We start from the raw sequence: 22,617 nt of genomic DNA on the forward strand, positions 1-22,617 counted from the left end.
ATTACTTCTGTTTCTTAATTTTCCACACTATTAATCACTACGGCTTAAAAGCCTAGCAAAACAATACTATCTACCATAATCAAACAAATTCAATGCGAAAATTTAAGATTAGACCATGGTTAATCAACATCTGTTATGATTTTAACTTTGGCTAAAGTATCTGCCACAACTTTTAGCTGTAGTAAATATTTTGGTTCTATCCACCATAATTTTTTACTTTTAACTATAACAATTAATCATAATTAAAAATAATTATAATTCTCTTAGGGTGCCATTAAGTTAGTTGGACTGCGAGCATAGACGCACTTTGTACTTGATGGTTTCAAAGGCTAAGATACATACCGACAATTATTATGTAATTAGTTACTCTTTATACTTTATATTAATTTTATAATAAATAATTCTATTTATTATATGATTGATAAAAGATTAATAAAACCTTATATGGATTAAAATTTCACAGCACACACATAGTATTCTATTATTTGTGGGGCTATATGAAATTAAGAAACAAATTATTTGATTGAAGGATGAAATCAAAGGGGGAAGAAAAAGTTGTCCCAAGAATTTACTCCCTACACTATCATTATCCCATCATCATCACTTGAAAAAGAAGCATTATTGTTGATCAAACAATATTTATATATATATATATATATATATATGAGTGGAATTTGATTTGAGTTTTAAAATATTTTTTAGTTTAATTTTAAGTTTATCAGCAATGCACAGTGCTGCCTGCGAGGAACGTACTGGTCTAATTATTCTAGGTCGGAGTATAATTTCTTGATTAAAAAAAATTGAAATCTTGAAGAGGGGACCTGCAAAAAAAGAATTATTAGCACTCCAACGTCCAAGTTAGTGAGTAATTCGAGAGGAAAAAAGAAGATAAGAATGTATTAATAACAAATAATGATTTTAATTGCTAGAGATATGATAATTGTAAAGATGTTTTTGAAGAATTAGATAGAGGAAAGAGTCGTCGCTTTGCCCAGGGATAAAAACCTATCTTTATAGGAGAGAGTCCTTGGCAGGAAGGGGACGTCCTTGGTTCTGGTATTCTATGGAAGTTGGTTAGGGTAAGAGTCTTAGGTCAACAGAAGACTCTGTTGACCTAGAACTCTTACATTGCTAGGGACTCCTTGTTTTTTAGCAATCCAAGTTATTCGGATATGTAGATACTGACTAGACGCCACATGGGATGGGGGTCATCTTCTAGGCTCGACTAAACACGATATTTGGGCTAGGCTTAGTAGGCCTTGGTTGGGCCGGGTCTTCTCCTTTGACTCCTCAACTAGACTGCGCTATTAAGGGCTGATTCAATTTGTCAAGCCTTTCTCCAATTCTAGTTAAATTCTAGTGGACCTAATCCATCATTCTCCTCTTGGGTTGACGGAGCTTATTGGGCTGATCCATGACTTGGGCCCTCCTTCACATATACATCACATAGCCCCCCCCCCTCCCCACTCTAAGAAAAGATAGTCCTACAATCTTTTGCTTAGAGTAAGTGGGTACTTCAATCATCCTTGGGATCTCCTTCATCTTAAATCACTAAGGAACTCCTTGGTGTGAGCCTTCCCTTCCCATTTAAGTTTTTAGATTACTTGCATTCTGCCTCGGATTTGATTTTGAATTGACAGGTTAGGGTTGTCATCTCTAGGGCCTGTAGATAACTTCTCACCTTCCTACATGCCCACGTCTTTGGTAACTGTCTGATGCGGTTACCAAGGCTGAGGGGTGTGTGCAACCTCCCACCTTTTTCTTTATTCTAGCCATCCTACCTATCCACATTTCATTCGAGCTTTTGAAGAGATGAGAATCCCTTCCATTTGTGGAGAGATTCTCTTAGTACCTTCTTCTTCTTTGCGATTTTTTCCTTGTTATCCTTTTGTTACTATTATGTCTTCTATCGACGAGTCAGTGAGGTTCATGGGGGAGGCTCCAGCGATGATCCATTTGAGGCACGTCTAAGAGTTCGGGTCCTAACCCGTCCTCTTACACAACGTTCGGAAGTGGAACTTGTGCTGGCCACGTGGTTGCTCGTCGTCTTTTAGATGAGCCCTCAAAAGAAGAGGGAGAGGATGAGGAGGAGGATAAGGGATTATCTCTTGGTGAAGGGGCATGGATGAGGTGGATGGGGCGTCAGACGGAGCGAAGGGGGCCAACCAATCAGGGATGGACTGGGCCCCTTCATGCCTTCGTTCGACCGAAGTCCAACATTTGCTGGAGGAGTTTGCAATTCCTCCAAGGTTCACTATTTATTTCCCTGCCCCTGATTGTCGCCCAAACCCCCTGGCCCCCCAATAGCATGAGTTTCTTCTCCTCGCAACTTAGAGCCGATTTACGTTCCCCATTCCTTCTTTTCTCTGTGAAGTGTCGCGCCTTTTCTAAGTCCCTTTGAATCAGCTAGTACCCAATTCTTTCCGCATCTTGGCTGCTTTCTCCTTGATTTTTTAATTTAATGGTATCATCCCTACGACTAGGGTCTTTTCTCAATGTTTTCAATTGAAACGGTTTGAACTTGGGTCTTCCATTTCTCCCCTAGGCGAGGGTGGCCTTCCTTCTAGCCCCTAGTCCTCCTAAGCATTGGAAAGGGAGTTTTTTCTTTGTTTTGCCTCCTAGACCCTGGACTGTGCCTCATCATTGGATTTATGAATCTCCACTTGTTGTGCCATTCTCCTTGTCTGATAGATCTTCTGATCTCTCCCTTCTTCTGGAAAAACTGAATGAAATGCCTTATGATTGTAAGAGCATGATTGAGGAAAAGCTTTTCAGCCATTTTAGGTTAAGCCAGTGGGTCAAGCCTCTGGGAACTCATCAGTATCTTTGTCGTCTTTTCTTAAATACAAATATGACGAAGACCACGATCATTAGATAATCGAAAGATTTGGTCTGGATGTACACATATAATTTATATTTTTCAAATTTTCATTTGGTTTGAATATTTTTAATGTTAATAAATAAAACTTAATTTTGAAGATAAAATTGAGGATAAATATAAACTATATATTTAAAATAGATGATGCTTCTAACAAATAAATTCTTTTATTAGTTAAAAAATTTAACAATAATTTTGGAGATAAAACTTCAGATAAATACAAAATAAATATCTAACATATTTAAAATAGGTGGTGTTTTTAATCAATAATTTCTTGATAATTAAAAAATTCAATTATAATATTGGAGATAATTTTTTTGAAAAATCCAAGATAAATATTTAAGATACTTAAACTAGATGATGTTTCTAACCAATAAAATTTTTTCTTAATAATTAAAAATTTTAATTATAACCTTGAAATAAAATTTATGATAAATACAAAGAAAATATATTTTATTAAATGACGTTTTGGATAAATACAAAGAAAATATTTAATATATTTTATCAAATGACGTTTTTAATTAATAAATTTTTTTCTTCATAATTAAAAAATTTAAAATTATTAAAAAAATTAATATTTGGTCAAAATTAACTTAATTTTGATCTATCATCGTTTTGCTATATATATAGATATACTTAAATATTTATATGAAAATAGAAAAACAACAATAAAACCAAATGAGACCTAATTTTTATTTAAACCCTTTTTAAATCACTGTATATAGACCCCACATGTTCATATTATTGCTATTGACTCCCCCAATTTTCTGATTTCTTATTTTTTTTGCCCCCTCTGGTACTCAGGCGAAAAATACAGCGAGAGGATGGACTCCGCGGCGGCGCGTCACTGCCCTCTTCCTGCCCCGGCGTGCGAAAGCGCCGAGTGTCTTACTTCTACTAGCCAACAATGGGTGACTAGTACGGCCAAGGCCACCCAATGAAGCCACACCGCATCCGCATGGCTCACAATCTCAACGTGGACTGCTCCCTCCACCGGCGGATGGAGATCAACCGCCCGTTCCCCGCCGGGCCCGGGGACATAGGCCGCTTTCATTCGCTGGAGTACGTCGAGTTCCTCTCCTCCGTCACCCCGGACACGCTCCACGGCCATACTCACGCGCGTCAACGTTGGCGAAGATTGCCTTGTTTTTTATGGGCAATTCGGTTTCTGCCAGGCCTCCGCCGGCTGCTCCATTGGTGCTGCCGTTAAGCTTAACAGGCAGGATTCCGACATTGCGATTAATTGGGCAGGCGGGTTGCATCATGCGAAGAAGAGCGAGGCTTCGGGGTTTTGTTATGTTAATGATATTGTATTGGGGATTCCTGAGCTCCTTAAAGTCCATAGGGTAATGAATGGATAATGGGCCCTTCTTCCTTTTCAACTATTTTTACATTGATGTGCTTGAATATGGCATTCTAACGCCATCTTGTTTGTTTACTTAGTATTTTGTTGATTTTTTAAACTTATATGACTTGAGTCCAGGTTTAGGTCATTGGTTTCAAGATGACAGAGCTAATATCTCCATCCACTTGAAATTGATATTAATGTCATATCTGCAAAAAGAGCTATATATATGCATATATGCAAGTTTCTGGAACATGTGACTTTGTCAGTAAGCAAGAAATGTGCTTTCTTCTGTGTTTAGTTGTGTAAATTCTCAGAAGAATTCTGCTGGAAGGTGGTCATTGCTACCGCTTGGAAATTATAAATAACATATTTGTTGAAAGTTTGGGACTAGGTAGTTATTCTTATGTTCAAAAGATCACCTTGACATTCATGTACCCTTTTTCTGTGGCATTTACATTCCGATTCTTGCACTTACTGGCAGCTGTGTACTTTACATAGTCATGGATATTCAAAATGGGGATGGTGTTGAGGAGGCCTTTTATGTAACAGACCGGGTGAGACGGTCTCACTCCTTAAGTTTGGCGATTCTTTTACTGGACCTGGGCACATTAAAGACATTGGGGTAGGTGCAGGGAAGTGTTATGCTCTTAGTGTCCCACTGAATGATGGACTGTTTATTCCGTCCCATCATCCAGAAAGTAATGGAGGTCCACCAGCCGGACGCTGTTGTTCTTCAATGTGGGGCAGATTCATTGGCTGGTGATCGGTTGGGTGCTTTAATTTATCTGTGAAGGGCCACGCAGATTGCCTTTGTTTCTTAAGGTCGTCCGATGTTCCTCTTATGGTTTAGGGTGGGGGAGGATATACAATGAGGAATTTCGCCCGTTGCTGGTGTTATGAGGTCCCTCTCTATCCTTTCTCTCCTCTGTGTGTGTGGGTTTATTCATGAGCTGGCTATCTATTTATTTGTAGTACATGCAATTCTTTGTGTATGGCTTTTGTTGGTGTTTCAATGAATCATTTAAGGTCTGATAAATTTGTGGGATGTCAACTGAGATTTTGCTGCTTTTTGTTAGACTGCTAATCAGTGGTGTGTCCAAGACAGGTTCTCCGGGTACTCTCCAACCTTCCTTAGTAGATGTCTCTCCTATGCATTCATTTTTATAGGGATCCTCGAACATTATGCTTTCTGATAGAGTTTCAACCAAGTACAAGTTATACAGAGAAAAAGCTTCACTGCGTGCTAAATTTTGCGGATAGCTCGTCAAGTTTTGTATTATCTCCTTTCTGTGTTGCCAATGTTGTTCAAGTGTAAAGTTGGCGTCCAGTAAAACGAGACTTTTTTTTTTACCATCCTAAATATGCAATACTTGAATGAATCCACCTCTGAAAAATTCTTAGCTCTTACAAAAATACCATGGAAAATGACAGCGTTCATCTTACTGAAAAAGAACAGTTTAAAGGATCGGATTGAAGAAGCAAGCACAAAAATATAGAACCAAACTCCTAACGTCTGGACGATGGCATTGGCAGCACTGGCAATCCTGGGCCATAAGTCAGCACACTCCTTTCCAGTTGGGCCAGTGATATCAGATCCTTCCATTTCACCCTTTGGATTCACATTGACCCCAGCTTTATCTTCGAAGTACATGAAGACTCCGCCCGTCCTGTGCCACGGCTTGCGCTGGCAGACAATAATGGCAGGCATGACCTTCTTAGGCAGATCGGGTGCTGGCGGATGATAACGTCAAGCATGACCTTCTTACACAGATCAGGCTTACCCTTCTTGACGGTGGCCACGACCATGCCACCGACACAAGAGGAGGGAAGCCCGTTAAATCGGTCCTTGATCCCCTTCACCGATATGATGTAGAGGTTCTTCGTGCCCATGCTGTCGGCGCAATTCACGATTGCCACAACAGGCAGACCCAACGACATCCTAAACTTGTTCCTCGCCATTCCACCGCGTCCTCACTTCTAAAGGAATATATATAATTTTTCAAATAATGAGGAGTATTCGAAATTATGTTAAACTTTACAGAAGCATGTTGTAATTTTAAATGAATTTATTAGCATATGTGATTCCAATTTTTCATGAATAGTTTGCTTTAGTCGGAGTCACAATTCAAGATTTCATTTCATTTCATACCTAAATTAGGATTATTCAAAATCCATCACCTTCTATTTAAGAAATTCTAATTCAAATTTAATTTAATCAAATTTAAATTAATTATATAATAAGTATATTTTTACAATTGATTTGATTTAATGGAACGTAATTTAAATATGAGTTTTCGGCGGAATGGTCACAAATTTTGAGATATGTTAATAATAAAGGGTTCCTTTGCTGCGACCCGTTGTTGGATTACCGGACCATGGAGTTAGCAGTAGCACAAAGCTTCCCCCAAACCCAAACACACTCTCCATCTCCATTCCCGCACCCCTACTACCCAAGCTTTCCCCCTCCCAATTCACTCCCCACCGCCTTCCGCCACCGCACAGTTCCCCTTAAACTCCACCGCTCATTGCCGCTGCTCAAATCCCACCGCTCCCACACACGCAGCCCCCAAACCACCACCAATTCCGCATCCACCCAATACGAAGACGACGACGGAATCCCGATCGAACACGTGAAAACTCTTGTGAAATTCAAGTCCCGTCACAACTACATCAGGGTCCTCCAAGTTTCCAGAGCAGCAGACCACCCTCTAGCGGGCTCCAGACTCCTCTTGCTCGACGCCCCCGGCAACATCCACAGCATTTCCTACCTCTTCAAATCTCTCACCAACGCCTACTTCGACGTTTTCGCTACCTTGCCTCCTATTCTCCCCCCCGGGCCCCTAGGTGTACTCGGGTTCGGAGCCGGGTCGTCCGCCAGAATCATCCTCGAACTGTATCCGCAGACTGTGATCCACGGGTGGGAGCTCGACCCTTCTGTTATTTCAGTCGCGAGAGAGTATTTCGGGCTCGAGAAGCTTGAGAAAAAATACCCAGATAGGCTCTTCATCCACACGGGCAACGCGTTAAATTCGAGCGTAAAAGATGGGTTCGCCGGCATTCTGATTGATCTGTTCAGTAAAGGGTGCGTGATCCCGGAGCTCCAGGACGCAGCAACATGGGAGAAATTGAAGAAGAGTTTGAGGGACGGCGGGAGAATGATGGTGAATGTGGGCGGGAGCTGTGTGGAGCCTGAGGATATAAGAAAAGATGGAAGTGTGATCATGGAGGAGACTTTGAAGGCAATGCACAAGGTTTTTCCGGGGGAGGTGTTTGTGTTGAGCCTTGAGAATAGGAAGGACGACAGCTCTGTTGCTCTGACGGGTGAATTGCCGGAAGCTAATGAGTGGAAGAAGGCGCTGAAAAGGCCTTTGAAGTTCTATGTCGATATGTGGGAGCCGTATAAATGATTCAAATTGCGTTGATTATTCATCAACTTCGCTTTGTGAAATTCTTGCTGTTGCGCGCATGTAAAGTGTTCGATGATATGCTTCATAAACAGACAGCTTATCATTTTCTTCGTTTGGCATGATAAACATAAATTAAAGCACTCTTCAGAAATAATACTGTGGATTTGGATTTGATAGCAAAATTTAGACAATGATTTGAAACAACCTAATCTGAAAACAATTTGAAATTTATTCATATTCATCAAAATATAATTATAATTTTGAAATTCATTGATATTCATCAAAACATAATATAAAATTAAAATAAAAGAATTTGAAATTTAGAATTATTTAAACAGATTAAAAAAATTGTTATTGAAGATTTGAAATTTTCTTCAATAACCTTATTGATTTCATAACGATTGATCTTCTATTTCTCAAAACCATAGAGTATTAGAATTAATTTTTTAATATTTTTTATACTATAGTGAAGGGTTTAAATTTAAAAATATTACTTAAATATATTTTGATTTTTTTTTATTAATACATTGAAAATACATTCGATGTGCATAAATATAAGTTAGCCTAAAAAGGCCCAAGCAACCCAAAAAGAAGGGATGAGGCCTAGGACATTATCGACTCACACCATGGTTAAAACCCGACAAAACATTCAATTCAAAAAGCCCACACGCGTAGTAGCCCACTCTCCAACGTGGCACTTCATCAACCTAGATGGCTGTTGACACTTGGGACCCAATTAGCCTTAGCAAGGAGGACCTCCCTGACGGTTGGGACTCCTTACAGGCAAGGGATCTTCGATGACGAAGAGGCCTTCTACTAAAGCACTCCTAGCTACGAATAAGGATGATTTATCTTTCATCTTAACCATCCCTACCAATTTCTGCAAAATTTTCGAGATTGAGATATTCCCCCAGCATACCAAGGCACTCCCTCTATAAATATATGTTTAGTCCTCCAAATGGAGGTACGCCCTTCTCACTCTCTGAACACCTCCCTCACACTTCTCTCACTCTCTAAGCAATCTATAAGCCCATTATCAAGTGTTCTTGCTCTTTTTATCAATTTTATTCACTATATCTCGATTCTTAATTATACTCACTTACATTTTTGTTATATTACATTTCGAATCCAACACTAGTTTGGGCGTAAAAGTGTTAAAGCCATTTTTTGCAAGTCTTTCTTTTAGGATTTGCATACGCTTTGAATTCATACCTATTGGACATGTGCGTTTTTTGCACGCATCAAGTGGCGCTGTCTGTGGGAACACAGAGTTAAAGACGTGAAAACAATGAAGGAGTCCACACCTCATGACTCCCCCAGAAGGATGGTTCCCCTCACGCTGGAGGACCTCCCACAGATATTACAACCTCTGTTCAAGGCCCAACTTCAGCAGCCTCATCATTATCATTACTTAATTATAATATTCCTACTAATTCGATTTTAGAGTTTCAAACATTTCAGAGTATAACAACAAAAATAAAATTTTAGAGTTTCAAACATTTTAAGAATCTACTAGTATATTCAATTTAAAAAATTAACACAAAAATGACATATTATGTATTATTAGAAAATGGCCCAACTAGATCAATCATCGGACGGTTCTGGGCTATTGAACTGAGTTGGTCCTAAGTATTAATACTAGGAATCGGTCAAGGATCACTGGTCCTCAATTAGACTAGTTGGTTTCTTTATTGAGCCAATGTGCATCTTGAAATGAGGCCTTTTTGTGTATGGTTACTAGTGTCACAAAAAGAGAGAATGATGGCTTGGCTGTGCCTCTTAACTATCCTCTACCAAATTTCAGAGCCATAGTTCTATTTAGAGTTAATTGCACTTAAATTTTATTTAAAAATATAAAATTATATTTTTTTTAAAAAAAAATTAAAACTATACTTACACTCTTTTTGCAAATTCATCATTTACTCCTAAATTCATTATAGTTTGGACGTCAAAATGCTGACGTTAGTACAAAAATTATATAAAATTTTAATTTTATCCTTTATTTAACATTCTTATGTAATAATTTTGTATTTATAAAGAATAAAATATAGTAATATTAATCTTACTCTATTTATATATATTACAATTTTATTCCTTTACAAGTATAAAAATATACATAACAATATTTCCTTGATTTTCCGACAATAATGAACAGACTTGCCAAGAATCACATCAGAAACTCCAAACCCAAACCCAAACTCAAAGCATCTCCGTTCGTTAATTGCTGCAAATCAGCATCTTCCTTGTTGCAAGGCGCAAAGATTCAGTTGTCCTTTCTATACTAGTCTGATTTTGTCTTACTCCCAGCTGTAGATGGCAAATCTTCTTGCAAATGCACATCCATTTCAAATCACTTCTTTCACAACTCACAAAACCCAATCACACGCTCTCAGCCACCCGAATTCTCCACGCCTTGCTCATCAAGCAACGCCTCTCTTCTGACCCCTTTTACGCCACTAAAATCGTCAGATTCTACGCCATAAACAATGACCTTATTTCTGCACACATAGTGTTCGACACAACTCCCCAGAGGAGCATTTTCCTCTGGAACTCCATTATTCGAGCGTATGCGCAGGTCCACAAATTTTGCGACGCATTTCTGCTGTTTAAAGGCCTGCTCACCTCTGGAACACAGCCAGATAACTATACTTTTGCTTGTGTTGCGCGGGCGTGTGCAGAGAGGTCTGATGTAGAGGCGTTGAAAGTTGTGCATGGGCAAGTGGTTGCTTTTGGTTTTGGATTGGATTTTATATGTAATAGTGCTCTTATAAGTTGTTACTCAAAGTTAGGCCTAGTTGATGTGGCCAGCTGTGTGTTTTGTGGGATTGAAGAGCCAGATTTGGTGCTATGGAATGCAATGATTTCAGGTTATGGGACTTTTGGAGATTCGGCTAAGGGGGTAGAGTTATTTAATGCCATGCAAAATATGGGAATCCGTCCGGATGGGTATACAATGGTTGGTTTGATTATGGGACTATCTGATCATAGTGTGCTAAGAGTAGGGAAAACAGTTCATGGGTTTTGTGTTAAATGTGGTTTGATTTTGAATGATCATGCGTGCAGTGCGCTTGTCAGTATGTATTCAAGGTGTAAAAGCATGGAATTGGCTTGTAAAGTATTTGATAGTCTAGTTCAGCCTGATTTAGTTTCATGGTCTGCGCTAATTGCTGGTTTTTCTCTGTCTGGAGATCATGTAAGGGCCTTGGAGTTCTTTAGGGAATTGCTCATGGATGGTGGGAAAGCGGACCCTGTGCTGCTTGCTAGCGTGCTGGCAGCTTCTGCTCAATTGGCGATTGTAGGACCAGGCTGTGAGATTCATGGTTATGCTATAAGGCATGACTGTAGCATGGAGGTTGCTGTCTCCTCTGCTCTCATTGACATGTATGCCAAATGTGGGTTCTTGGAAATGGGCATTAAAGTTTTCAAAAACATGCCTAAAAGAAATATCATCTCATACAATACTGTGATTTCAAGTCTTGGTCTGTACGGATGTGCTCGTGAAGCCTTCCAAATGTTTGAGGAGGTCCTTGGAGAAGGATTAAAGCCAGATGGAACTACTTTTATTGGCCTCCTTTGTGCATGTTGTCATTCTGGTCTTGTTAATGAAGGCTGGAAATATTTCAGATTGATGAATGAATTCGGGATTCAAGCTAAAACTGAGCACCATGTTCACATGGTGAAGCTTCTTGGGATGAATGGAAAGGTGGAAGAGGCTTTTGATCTCATCAAATCCCTTCCAGAACCAGTGAATTCCAGCATTTGGGGTGCACTTTTGTCGTGCTGTGATTCTCATAAAAATTATGACTTGCTTGTGGTCATAGCCAAGCATTTGTCCGAAACTAAGCCAAAAGATTTCGGTTATAGTGTGTTGCTTTCTAATTTATTTGCTGGTGATGGGAGGTGGGATGAGGTGAAGCGGCTGAGAGTTGACAGTGGAAGGGTGAAAGGTAAAACGCCTGGAATAAGCTGGATCAATGATATAAATCATTGAGATGTGAATAGAAGTGTAGAAATGCTTATACATAGTTACCACTTTCATGCTCAGTACTGGTTTCTTGCTCTCATTCTTATGGCTTAAGGTCTATGCATCTTGAGTTGCAACTGAATTCAATGACAGTTCTTCAACTTTTCCATTTGATTTTATTTGCTTTCCAGAGAAACTTACACTGCTGACCTGTAAAGGATCTGCAAAGAATATGCTATTTCTGGCTTGGATCCTGACTGGAACTTATGTTTTAGAATCCATAGGTAAATGCTAAGTTAGTATGCTTATTGCACTTTCATCCCCAGGGGAGGGGAGAGCCTAGTGATTCGGGCACAAAACTTTCTTATGAGAAGTCCAATGTTCCAATTGTAGATGTGTGCCTATGTTGGGTGTGTGAGTGCGTAAAAAGAAAAAAAAAATGCTTATTGCACTTTGTGTCACTTTGAATTGAGGAAAAGCTATTTATCTAGGTTGGTAATTTGGAAACATTTGGAATCCCTTGTTGGTTTCTCAGACAAGTCTTGTTTTAGAGCTACAACATGTGGTATAGCTTTTAAACTTTTGCAGCTTAGAACTTTAAACCTAGGCACTGTCATTATTTTACCTATCTTTTCATGCTCCTTGCTTTTCTAGTGGAGTATTTTTTCTTCATCTTCCTGTTATCATTTGCTGTAATAATTTAGGTTTTTCCCCTTGCAAATTAGCGTTATATCTCATATTTCATTTTATACATATGACCTGTAAAATATATTACTCAACGTGCATATACAAAATGAAATAGAAAATACAACACTAATTTATAATAAAAGATCTGAATTGTTTCTACAATGAGATGACGTGCTGCTTATTAACCAATCACTCATAAACCATTTATATTACAACACTTATAAAGCATTGTAAAGTTGGAACTGCAATGATTGAATTTGGATGTAATATTGGGTCAGATTTTACACTCCAATTAATAGAATGATGTAAGCGAGTTGAGCTAAATATTTATTTTTAATTACTGATTTGTTTAAAATTAATGATTTGTTTTTTGTAGGTTTCTTAATTTTACTCAATTGACAGCCGTAGATGGCAGTTCAACAATTATAGGAAGATTACGTAAGTCTGTGTTGATGGCTAATTAATTACAAGGCACAAATACAATCATGCGGAACAAAATATAGAATAGTATACATATACTAAATATGAAGGCTAAAATAAAAAATGGATTAACCTACAATATAAATCACTAGGACATAAAAATCATGAACCGATTAATACTATTTACTATGTTTATATAAAATTAACATAAAAACTTAAGTTTTGACTATAATTAATCAACGTTCGTCATTGTATTATTTATAATTAAAATATTTTCTATAATTTTTAGCTGAAGCTAACTAATGTTTGACCTTGCTTGCAAAAACAACGGTTGATAACGATTGTGTAGTCATAGTTGATTAATATTCACCATGATGATTTAATTTTAATGATGATTGATGCGAACAAAAATCGTTTGTTAATGAAGTCTTTGGACTCAAAGTTCTTGGGCAGAATTCTTTGCAAGCCCGAGAAGGGAACCTGTAAAGAACGTTGACACTCCCACGATCAATTCAGTAAATAATTGTAGAAAGATAAAAGTAAGAAAAAATATGGTAGCAATGAGTGCTTAAGAGATGAGAGAATAATATTGTTGATAAAAATGTTTGAATAGTGAACTTGTATGTATCTTCATGCAAAAAAGCATTACTTTTAACGGAAGGGAGAAGGTTTGCTTTTATAGCCTTAATTCCCAATCGGATGAGAAACGTGCCACTTTAAGACTCGGGTTGGTGATCAACAAATATGCCCCCTCAAACGCGGAGACAGCTCAACGTTGCCTGGTTGATGAGCCTTCTGACACGGAATGGGAGGCTATTGGTAAAAATGAGGAAGAGGGTTTTTCTTTGGGGGAAGAAGAGGGAGAGTAGCTCTTGGCTGTCAGTGGAGAGGGAGACAGGGTGACCAATCCCATCTTATTGGATAGTGCACCCTCCACATTCAGGGATGCCGACGCTCGCTGCATGACGAGGAATTTGTTATTCTTGAGAGTTACGCCATCTTCCTTCCTTCCCTTGAGAGTCAGCCTGATGCTCCACCTTCAATCTGCTTATGCTTTTTCATTTAAGGCAGGCTTTCGTTATCCCATTCCTCAATTTTATGAGGAGGTTTTCAGGTTCCCCTAAACTATTAGTGCCTAACTCTTTTCGTCTTTTAGCCGAATTCGCTATGAGTTATCATTTTAATAGTGTTCTGGAAGAAGTTTCTTCGCATGCTTCCAGCTAAAAGAATTTGAGCCCGATATCAACCACTTTTTCCCTTGTCGAGGAATTCCCTTTCTTCCTGTCCCTAACGCTCCAAAGAATTGGAAGGGCAATTTCTTCTATGTTCTTCTTCCCACCCGTTAGGCGTTTCCCCACATGTGGATTTATGATCTCCCCCATCACTTCTTTCTCTATAAGAGTGAGGAGTGTAGGGCCTTCTACCCTCCTTGAGGACTTAACCTCCAGCCCCTACGATTGTTGGGGGTTGGTGGATGAGAGACTCCTATTTCACTTAGCCTGAGTCCTAAAGAGGTCCCCTTGTAGGAGCCATTGCGTACTACCATTTTGGTTTTACTCCTTTCACGCTTTTCTTTTTGGCTTATTAATTAATCTGCGTGTTTTACTTATTTGTTGAGTGAATCATGTTCAACAAGTTACTGCGAAGAGCCATCAAGATATCCTGGAGGACGACATACGGCGATTCCCTCGTTATAGGCTCTTGGGAGAATGCTAGAGTCCAGTGATTCTTGGGGGAAGCCCCAGTCTCCACCCCCCAAGGGCCCCTCTAAGAGGGCTAAGGGAAATTTTTCCAGCTAACCCTCTTCCTCCACAAGTGTTACTCGATCCACGACCACACCGCCCACTCCTCCTCCGTCCCTCATTCTCTGGATGCAGGTGGTTTATCCTCCAGGCACCAACGTTTGTCCCCTAATTGAGGGTTTATATGCACCAGTCCCATGTGCGGGAACCAAAAAGGGAAATCTGCACTATTTTTTGAGGTTTTTAGGGTGGCTCTGACTTTAGGGGATAAGCGCACTCTATCTGCTATCTCCAGTAAGGATTTGGCTGGCTTGTTATCCTGCCACCTTATTTAGGTATTTTATCTCATTCTTGATCTTGGTTTGATTGTTGACTTTGCATACTGAATGCTTTCTTCTCTTATACGGTAGTGGTGTTATAGAAGATGCCATCTTGTCCTCAAACTACACCGCTTCTCCCACTAATGGACATGCAGAAGCAGTTGGAGGATCGGGTGGAGCGCCCGCTGGATGGGGTGACGAGGCTGAAAGAGGCAAAAAAGGAGGCTTTGGGGACAGCTTGCTAAGAAGAATAATGGGTGGCTACAGTAATAACTCTTGGACATGATCAAGAGCCAATTTGAGGCTCTAATGAGGGCGGCTGAGAAAGCTCATCGAACTTCCCCAATTCTAATGAGGACCAATGATTTTTGGAGTCTTACTGGTAGAGCTGCTTGCCCACTACAAGAAATCAGAGGAATTTCAAGTGGAGGTAGTTAGGATAGCATTGCCTTTCCTCAAGTATGGATTTGAGGTTTGTCAGGGGCATTTGCTGTGTAGGGGTATATTCCCCAAGGGACAGTGGCAATATTTTGGATTTTGAGGTAGCCCTTGATGGCGCCTCAGATCTTTTTGCAGTCCCTCTTGGAGTCCCCTCCCGTAGATTTAGAAAACAGGGTGCCCGACTTTCATCCCTCCTCATTGAGATGTTCAAATTGTTGAATGACATAACTAGCAAGTTCTTTTTAGATGAGGATCTGGAATACTTCCTGGGGACCGTTATGGAAGAGGTGTAGACCCCCCTCAGACCAACAACCCCTTCAAAAGGGCTAGTAGAAGCTACCCCTTAAGCAAGAGCCTGAGAAGGAAGAGAAGAACGCCCCATCTACGGGGTAGAAAAAATGATAGTATCCCTCACCCGTTTTGAAAAAAATAATCTTATTGTGGTACCCCTGTTGTTAGGGATGAAATAATTTTTTCTTATTTTTGCTGAATATTCCCCCCCTCCAATCAGTTCGACTGGGGGGTTTTTATATGCGTACATTTTTCTTCATTATCTTTGTTTGGAGGCTTGCTACCTATGTTGTTGGGTTGGAGTTGTGCTTTGGGGCTTGCCGCCCTTTCAATGTTTTGGAATAGTTGATTTTTCTTCTATAGGATAAATAAGTTAGCATAAAAGATAAGATAGATCTATAGGAAGATGTACATATTGGTTTGAATTCCCTTTTCTCTTTTGGTCCCATTCCCCTTTGGTTTTAGTTGGATACGTGTGACAGAGATAAAGGTATTAGGGGAAGAGAGTGACTTCTAAGCATAAGGTTTTTGCTAGTAATGGTGCCTGTTTAGAAATAGGGTTTGTTTATTAACGTATGTGCCTACCTAGAGTAAAATAGCTTATCTTTTGAGATTGTGCCTACTATTTAGAGGGCTTATTTACTTACAATCATGTAGTTGAGCTATATTACAGAAAGATTCTACTTGTAGGTAAAAAAATTATTCTAAAATGATGCATTCCTAATGGGAGGATTTGTTTTGAGGAGGCGCTTGCTTGGGAGCAAGATTTATCCTGAGAAGATACCTACCTCAGGGTAGGAGTAACTTAGAAAAGGCACTTGCCTGACTTATTATGAGAAAGTGCCTGCCTGGGGGATAGGAATTATTTGGTGAGGGCGCTTGCTTGGGGCAAGTTTTATTTTTTAGAGGGCGTTTGGGGGCAAAGCTTGTTTTGAGAAGGTGTTTCCCACTTAAGTATAAAATTGCTTAAGATTATATACGTTCCATGATCGAGACAAGGTACGTCCTTTTAGAGATGGCAAAGGGGCAGTCGGGGCCCGCTCCCAACTGGGGCTAGTTTGGTACGAAAGTTGCCGGGGGCCAGGGCCAACAAAATGAGACCTGGCCAGGTCCGGGGTGGGTCTTGAATTTTGTACCGAAAACTCGCCCCGACCTGCCCTATTACTATTTTAATTTTTTATATATATTTATTTTCTTATATATAATACTAGTTATTAGGGATTATGGTATTAAATGTAAACCCTTAAATAATTTTGTACATATCCAATTCTATATAAAAAACACAAAAAATAAAAATTAGTTAAACGTATTCTTCATATTATAATAATTCATTTTAGATAAAAAATTATGTTGAAATACCTAAATCTAAAATGATATATACATATATATATATATATTACTTATTGAAAAATAGAAAATGAAATGAATGTATTCTTTGTATTATATGTTTTATTTTAGACTAAAAATTATGTTAAAATATTTAAATTTAAACTAATAGTACTTATTGAAAAAATAAAAAATTAGTTGAATGTATTCTTTGTATTATGTAACTTATTTTATTTAAAAAATTATGTTAAATTATTCAAAACTAAACTGATTAGTAATTGTTGAAAAAATAAAAAATAAGTTAAATGTATTCTTTGTATTATATAATTCATTTTAAATCGAAAACTATGTTAAAGTATTTAAATCTAAACCGATAGTACTTATTGAAAAAATTAAAAATTACTTGAATATATTCTTTGTATTATATAATTCAATTTAGATTGAAAAATATGTTAAATTATTTAAATCTAAATCGACAGTACTTATTGAAAATATAAAAAATTAGTTGAATGTATTTTTTGTATTATATAACTCATTTTAGATCGAAAACTATGTTAAAGTATTTAAACCTATATTGAAAGTACTCACTGAAAAAATAAAATATTAGTTCAATATATTGTTGTATTATATAATTCATTTTAGATAGAAAACTAAGTATTTAAACCTAAACTGATATTAGTTATTTAAAAATAAACAATTAGTTGAATGTATTCTTTGTACTATTTAATTTGATATTTTAATATATAATTAGCTACATCAAATTTATTGATGTTATTTTTGTTTTATGTAATTTGGGATAATTATATATATATATATATATCATATAAGATACAAAATTAAAAATCAAGCAATAAACTAACTTGAGTTATTTTATATCAATAAGCGGGGCAGAGCTAAGCAGAGCGGGGATTGGTTTTTCGAGAGGTGGGGCGGCATTGGGAATTTGTTAGGCAGGGTCTAGGTCTGGGGCGGAGTGGTCTCTACTGGGGCAGATCTCAGATCCGGCAAACTGGCCCCCACCTCCCTGTTGCTATCCCGGCGTCCTTCTCTATCTTTAACTCATAAAGTTCGTGTCTCAGTACACTTGTGACTTTATAAGGTCATGTCCAATCGGGGTCCAATTTCCCCACTGATTTTAATGTGTCCACTCTTCAGAGCACTAAGTCCCCTACATGGAAATTTCGTGGTTTTATTCATTATCAGAGTTAATCATTATGCTTTTATATCGCTGCATCTGTTAGTGGTTTGGTACCAGAAGGTCCTGCTGCTGTGGGTCCAGCGGGGGCTAGGGGAGTTCCTGACACTACCTAAAGAGCCTAGGCATTAGACGCATCACGGTCTTTTGCTTGTTCAAACTATTGTTTAACGTCTCCGTTGATTTTTACGTCTTAGTTTGTGTTCCCACATACGATGCCATTTGATGTAAACAAAAAGTGTTTGTTAATAAAGCCTTTAATTGGACTGGAAGTCCTTAGTCTGAATTCTTTGCAAGCCTGAGAAAGGGGACCTGCAAAAAATATGTTAGCACTCCGATAATCAAGTTAGTAAATAGTTGTAGAAAGATAAAAGCAAGGCAAAATATGGTAACAATGAGAGTTTAAGAGATGAGAGAATAATATTGCTAATAAGAATGCTTGAATAGTGAACTTGTACGTATACTCATGCAAAAATATGTTACCCTTAACCGAAGGGAGAATGCTTGCTTCTATTGCCTTAGTTCCCGAATGACAATTCGTGCCACCTTAGGGCTCTGGTCAGTGATTAACAGATATGCCCCCTCAAACACGGAGACAAATGGTTGTAATCTCTAAGGACTCTTCCCAGTTGAGGGATCTTGACAGGATAAGTCTCTTGAGGATAAATTTTCAAACTCTTAGGGGTTGTTAGGATGTGAGGATTCATTCTTATCTTCAGAATTTGGTGGCGATAACATTGCCATCATTTGCGTGCTGGACGAACAGCTTCCACCATGTGTATGGGGGGGGGGGGGTTCGCGCAATTAGACTAGCCTAAGAGGTTTGTTTCTTGGTGTGCTAGCGGGCCTCAATCAGGGCCCAATCTTCCCTGATCCTACAAGCTAGTGATGGACCGGAGGCAATTTCCCCCTCGGACTTCAAGCAAGCAGGGGCTCTCCATTCGGCCTCTGTGTAAATTGGGCTTTTACCTGGGCCAAGTGCATTTTATGGGCATCAATAATAATTAACTATAATAAAAAGTCATATTTCTTCTAGATATATGGCTTGGATATTAATTCAAAATATATGACATTTCCAAACAGAACTTTTAAATCAGACGTATTATTTTTAGAACGGTTGTTGGGACGCCGTTTGGGATATGTTTTCTTAATCAGGTGTATTATTTTTGGAATGATTTTTTGGATGGAGTTTGGGACGTGTTTTTCCTTTTTATTTGGGTTGGAATATCATCTCAAATTACGTCCCTAATATTAATTAATTTAAAAAGTTATATATTCGGTTGCCTTTTTTGTTTGTATATTCTTTGTTAATATTGTATTAAATTATAATTGAGTACAATATTTTTCATACGAAAAAAAAATAAAATTAGCCTAAATAAATTAAATACATTCTATTGTTCACAATCCGAATTTCGAAAAAAACACATAAAAAATTCTAATTTAACGACTAGGGCGAATGCTGATAACAGATGTCATATTGATATCATACTACTTTATTTGAACTTTCAAGCTAATCCAAATAACAAATGTCGATATATCATATTTGAAAAATTATATTATTATATATTAAAGAATTAAGGGATGCCACACTGGGACAAAATTTGGGATGGTGGAGGAATAACCGTCCCAACCTCCATCCCAAAAGCAGTCCCTTAATTCTTCTAGAATTTAAATTTGGAATGGCCGTTCAGGATCAAGTTTGGGACGGACATTTGAATTTAATTTTAGTTCAAATTTTCTGAATTTTTACAATTGTTGAGGAAATATAAAAATTATTGGGATGGCCTTTGAGACAACTCTATTATTCTAATTTCCGTTCCAAAAATTTGAATTTAATGGTCCAATTTGAATGCAAACAACTGGTACAAGCAAATTAATCATAGTACTCTATCACTTGAGCATTGCCATGAGCAGTCTAACTGTAGTATCCCTCCATAAATCCTTTCATACATAACCTTATTATTCGTTTTGAACACATGATTCCTATACTTACGACATGGACACCTAGCTAATTTTCTCACACTTTATATATGCTTGCTGATCTTTAGTCCAATTTATAAATTTTCGAGGACCATTCTCAAATTCCTGCTAAACTACTAAATTTTCCGACAAATACTTTTCATACATCCACCTCCTCAATTATCTTAACATATTTACCTAATCATACAAAACTACAATGTATATTAATTACAAACACCTCAAATTTATATAATTAACTTCCGCACTGATAATATATAATATATTAAAAATAAGAACAATATCACAATTTATATGGTTACATTATTTAATACCTGAAAAATAGTGCACCTCCTCCACCTCAAATTTTCAAAGCAGAATGATGGATCACAAATACTGGACTGTGCAAAATAGATATTTTGATATATCTAATTACATCAAAACATGAAGTTGATATATATATATATATATAGGATTAAAGGCAATTTTCATCCTCTAATTTCAGGCCATTCTCGTATTAATCCCCTAAGTTACTAGGGTTCCATTTTGGTCCCGTAAAACTGAAAAAATCTCAATTTTCATACAAATTTAGTTGGAAAGTTCAGTTACTCGTCAGAAAAAGTCACATGCTAGGCATGTGACTTTTTAAATTGGGGTTTACATTGTGATTGGCTGAAAAAGATGATGTGGTGAAGACATGGCCTAAAGTTAGGGGACTAAAACGAGAATGACCTGAAGTTAGGGGACGAAAATTGCCTTTAAGTCTTTTATTTTCAGCCAATCACAATGCAAGCCCCAATTTAAAAAGTCACATGCCTGGCATGTGATTTTTTCCGGCGAGTGACTCAATTTTCTGATCAAATTTGTACCAAAATTGAGATTTTTTCAGTTTTACGGGACCAAAGTGGAATCCTAGTAACTTAGGGGACTAAAACGAGAATGGCCTGAAGTTAGGGGACGAAAATTGCCTTTAAGCCTATATATATATATACTTTTAAAGCTCTATCAGTTTCATAAATAGGAAGGATGCACTTGAATGGGTACACAAATGAAATGGAGCATAAGTATTTGTACACAATTTTGGGACGGCTGTTGGGGCACCAAATATCCGTTATGATATAGCCATTGCAATATAGTTATTAGAGGTTTTGGACTGATTTTGGGATGACATCAAGTAGCCGTTGAAATTTAGGAAGAAATTTGGGACTGCATTTGAAAGAACATTCAATCACAAAATTGGACCTTCACCTGACCATCCCAATTAAATTTCAAATTGTCCAAAATGTCGTCACAAATTATTACCTACCAAAACCTTGGGACGATATTTGGGACAGTTTGAGACAGTTACTTTTTGTGGTCGATTATGTGATGCAGATTGAAACGAATCTCTTATTTGGGCCGGTAAGTGCCAACTCAAGACCTTCCAAAATTTACCAAATCAATCTCTCAATACTGGTATTCTACCTTGGATATTGGTGTATCGTAGACGTCTCATCATATTTGTTGTTGAAAAAGTCAAGTATCTGAAAACTATATCTTGCGGTAGTGTGGTTAAAAGAAGTTTGTAAAATTGAGGGTTTGGAACATGTGGCAAAGTGATCAAACTAAGGTATGATGTTCATGGGCTGACATGAATGACAACGGGATTTTTTTGGCCAAATTGGTCAGAAATGATTAAAATTGCCATAATTTTTAAAATTACAAAACTAAATTGCGAACTTTAATTTGAAGAGGACCAAAATTTGTCACCTCCTAATTTACATGACTAAAATAGCAATTTTCTTTTTCTAGTTTTTAGTTATAGCTAATATTTTGACCTAATTTTTAATTTTTAACCATAATAATTAATCATAACAGTAAGAAAAAAAAAATTCATTTTACTTCATATGACATCCTTCCACAATATGACAAAATAAAATCACCCGACTTTCCACTGAGGTTCACTGTTGATCATGAGAGGAATTCCACTTTACCTAAAACTCTTTGAATGATTGATTTATTCCCATATATGTACATAATTTCAAGTATCAGAAAACAAAATGGCAATCGTTCATGAATATATAATAAGATTTTTTCAGAAAAAATATATATATGAACTATGTCTTAAAAATTTAAGTACAATATGGTTTAATTCTCTTCCTTGTAATGGACTTGGATTTGATTGCTCAAAATCAAGAGAGGCTGCAAATTAACATCACTGCTTGTGTTCACTCTCAACAGCCACTTTTTTTGACCAAAAACAAAAAGATCAAGAGCCCTAATTCTGTTACAGATTAAGATCACTGATTCATCACAAATCAAGTGACATATATATATGAATGTGGCTTATAATTGAAGGAAGCATGCTGCAGATATATACATATATATATATATATATCAGATTCTGCTTTTGTTTGTTTAACTTTTGCTGCATTTCTTTCCCTCTATACACATGATATTTGATATGTGGATATGAATGCACATCAATCTGCACCAGTTAAATCAGCTTTAATTTAGATTATGAAATCTTGAATTTTGTATTATCTTGGATTTCAGTTTTGAGGGAACTTCAATAATTAAAATATATATACATATATATGTATAATTTGTATGTGCTGTTGAAATCCAAGCTCACAGTAGCTGATCAAGTACTCTTATGAAAA

At 37.4% G+C, this 22,617-nt stretch overlaps 4 protein-coding genes across 4 annotated transcripts; 3 read left to right on the top strand and 1 right to left on the bottom strand.

Annotated features, from left to right (window-relative positions):
- Positions 2,122 to 5,613, top strand: LOC105157250 (histone deacetylase 6). The gene is given in 5 exon segments (XM_020692471.1): positions 2,122 to 2,249; positions 2,692 to 2,797; positions 3,798 to 3,982; positions 3,984 to 4,224; positions 4,708 to 5,613. Coding segments are annotated over 5 exon segments (708 nt in total). The 3' UTR covers positions 4,756 to 5,613.
- Positions 4,792 to 6,185, bottom strand: LOC105157453 (60S ribosomal protein L23-like). The gene is made up of 3 exons (XM_020692472.1): positions 6,008 to 6,185; positions 5,726 to 5,957; positions 4,792 to 4,825 (listed from the first exon to the last, which is right to left on the bottom strand). Exons 1-3 carry the CDS (start codon positions 6,183 to 6,185, stop codon positions 4,792 to 4,794), a joined length of 444 nt encoding a protein of 147 aa, XP_020548131.1.
- LOC105157249 lies at positions 6,537 to 7,806 on the top strand. The gene has a single exon (XM_011073611.2). The coding sequence runs from the start codon at positions 6,602 to 6,604 to the stop codon at positions 7,631 to 7,633; it is 1,032 nt and encodes a 343-aa protein (XP_011071913.1). The 5' UTR covers positions 6,537 to 6,601; the 3' UTR covers positions 7,634 to 7,806.
- Positions 9,744 to 12,116, top strand: LOC105157248 (putative pentatricopeptide repeat-containing protein At1g64310). The gene has a single exon (XM_011073610.2). It carries the CDS (start codon positions 9,966 to 9,968, stop codon positions 11,622 to 11,624), a length of 1,659 nt encoding a protein of 552 aa, XP_011071912.1. The 5' UTR covers positions 9,744 to 9,965; the 3' UTR covers positions 11,625 to 12,116.

Source organism: Sesamum indicum, linkage group LG3 (assembly GCF_000512975.1).
Source record: "Sesamum indicum cultivar Zhongzhi No. 13 linkage group LG3, S_indicum_v1.0, whole genome shotgun sequence".
Classification (NCBI taxonomy): Eukaryota; Viridiplantae; Streptophyta; class Magnoliopsida; order Lamiales; family Pedaliaceae; genus Sesamum; species Sesamum indicum.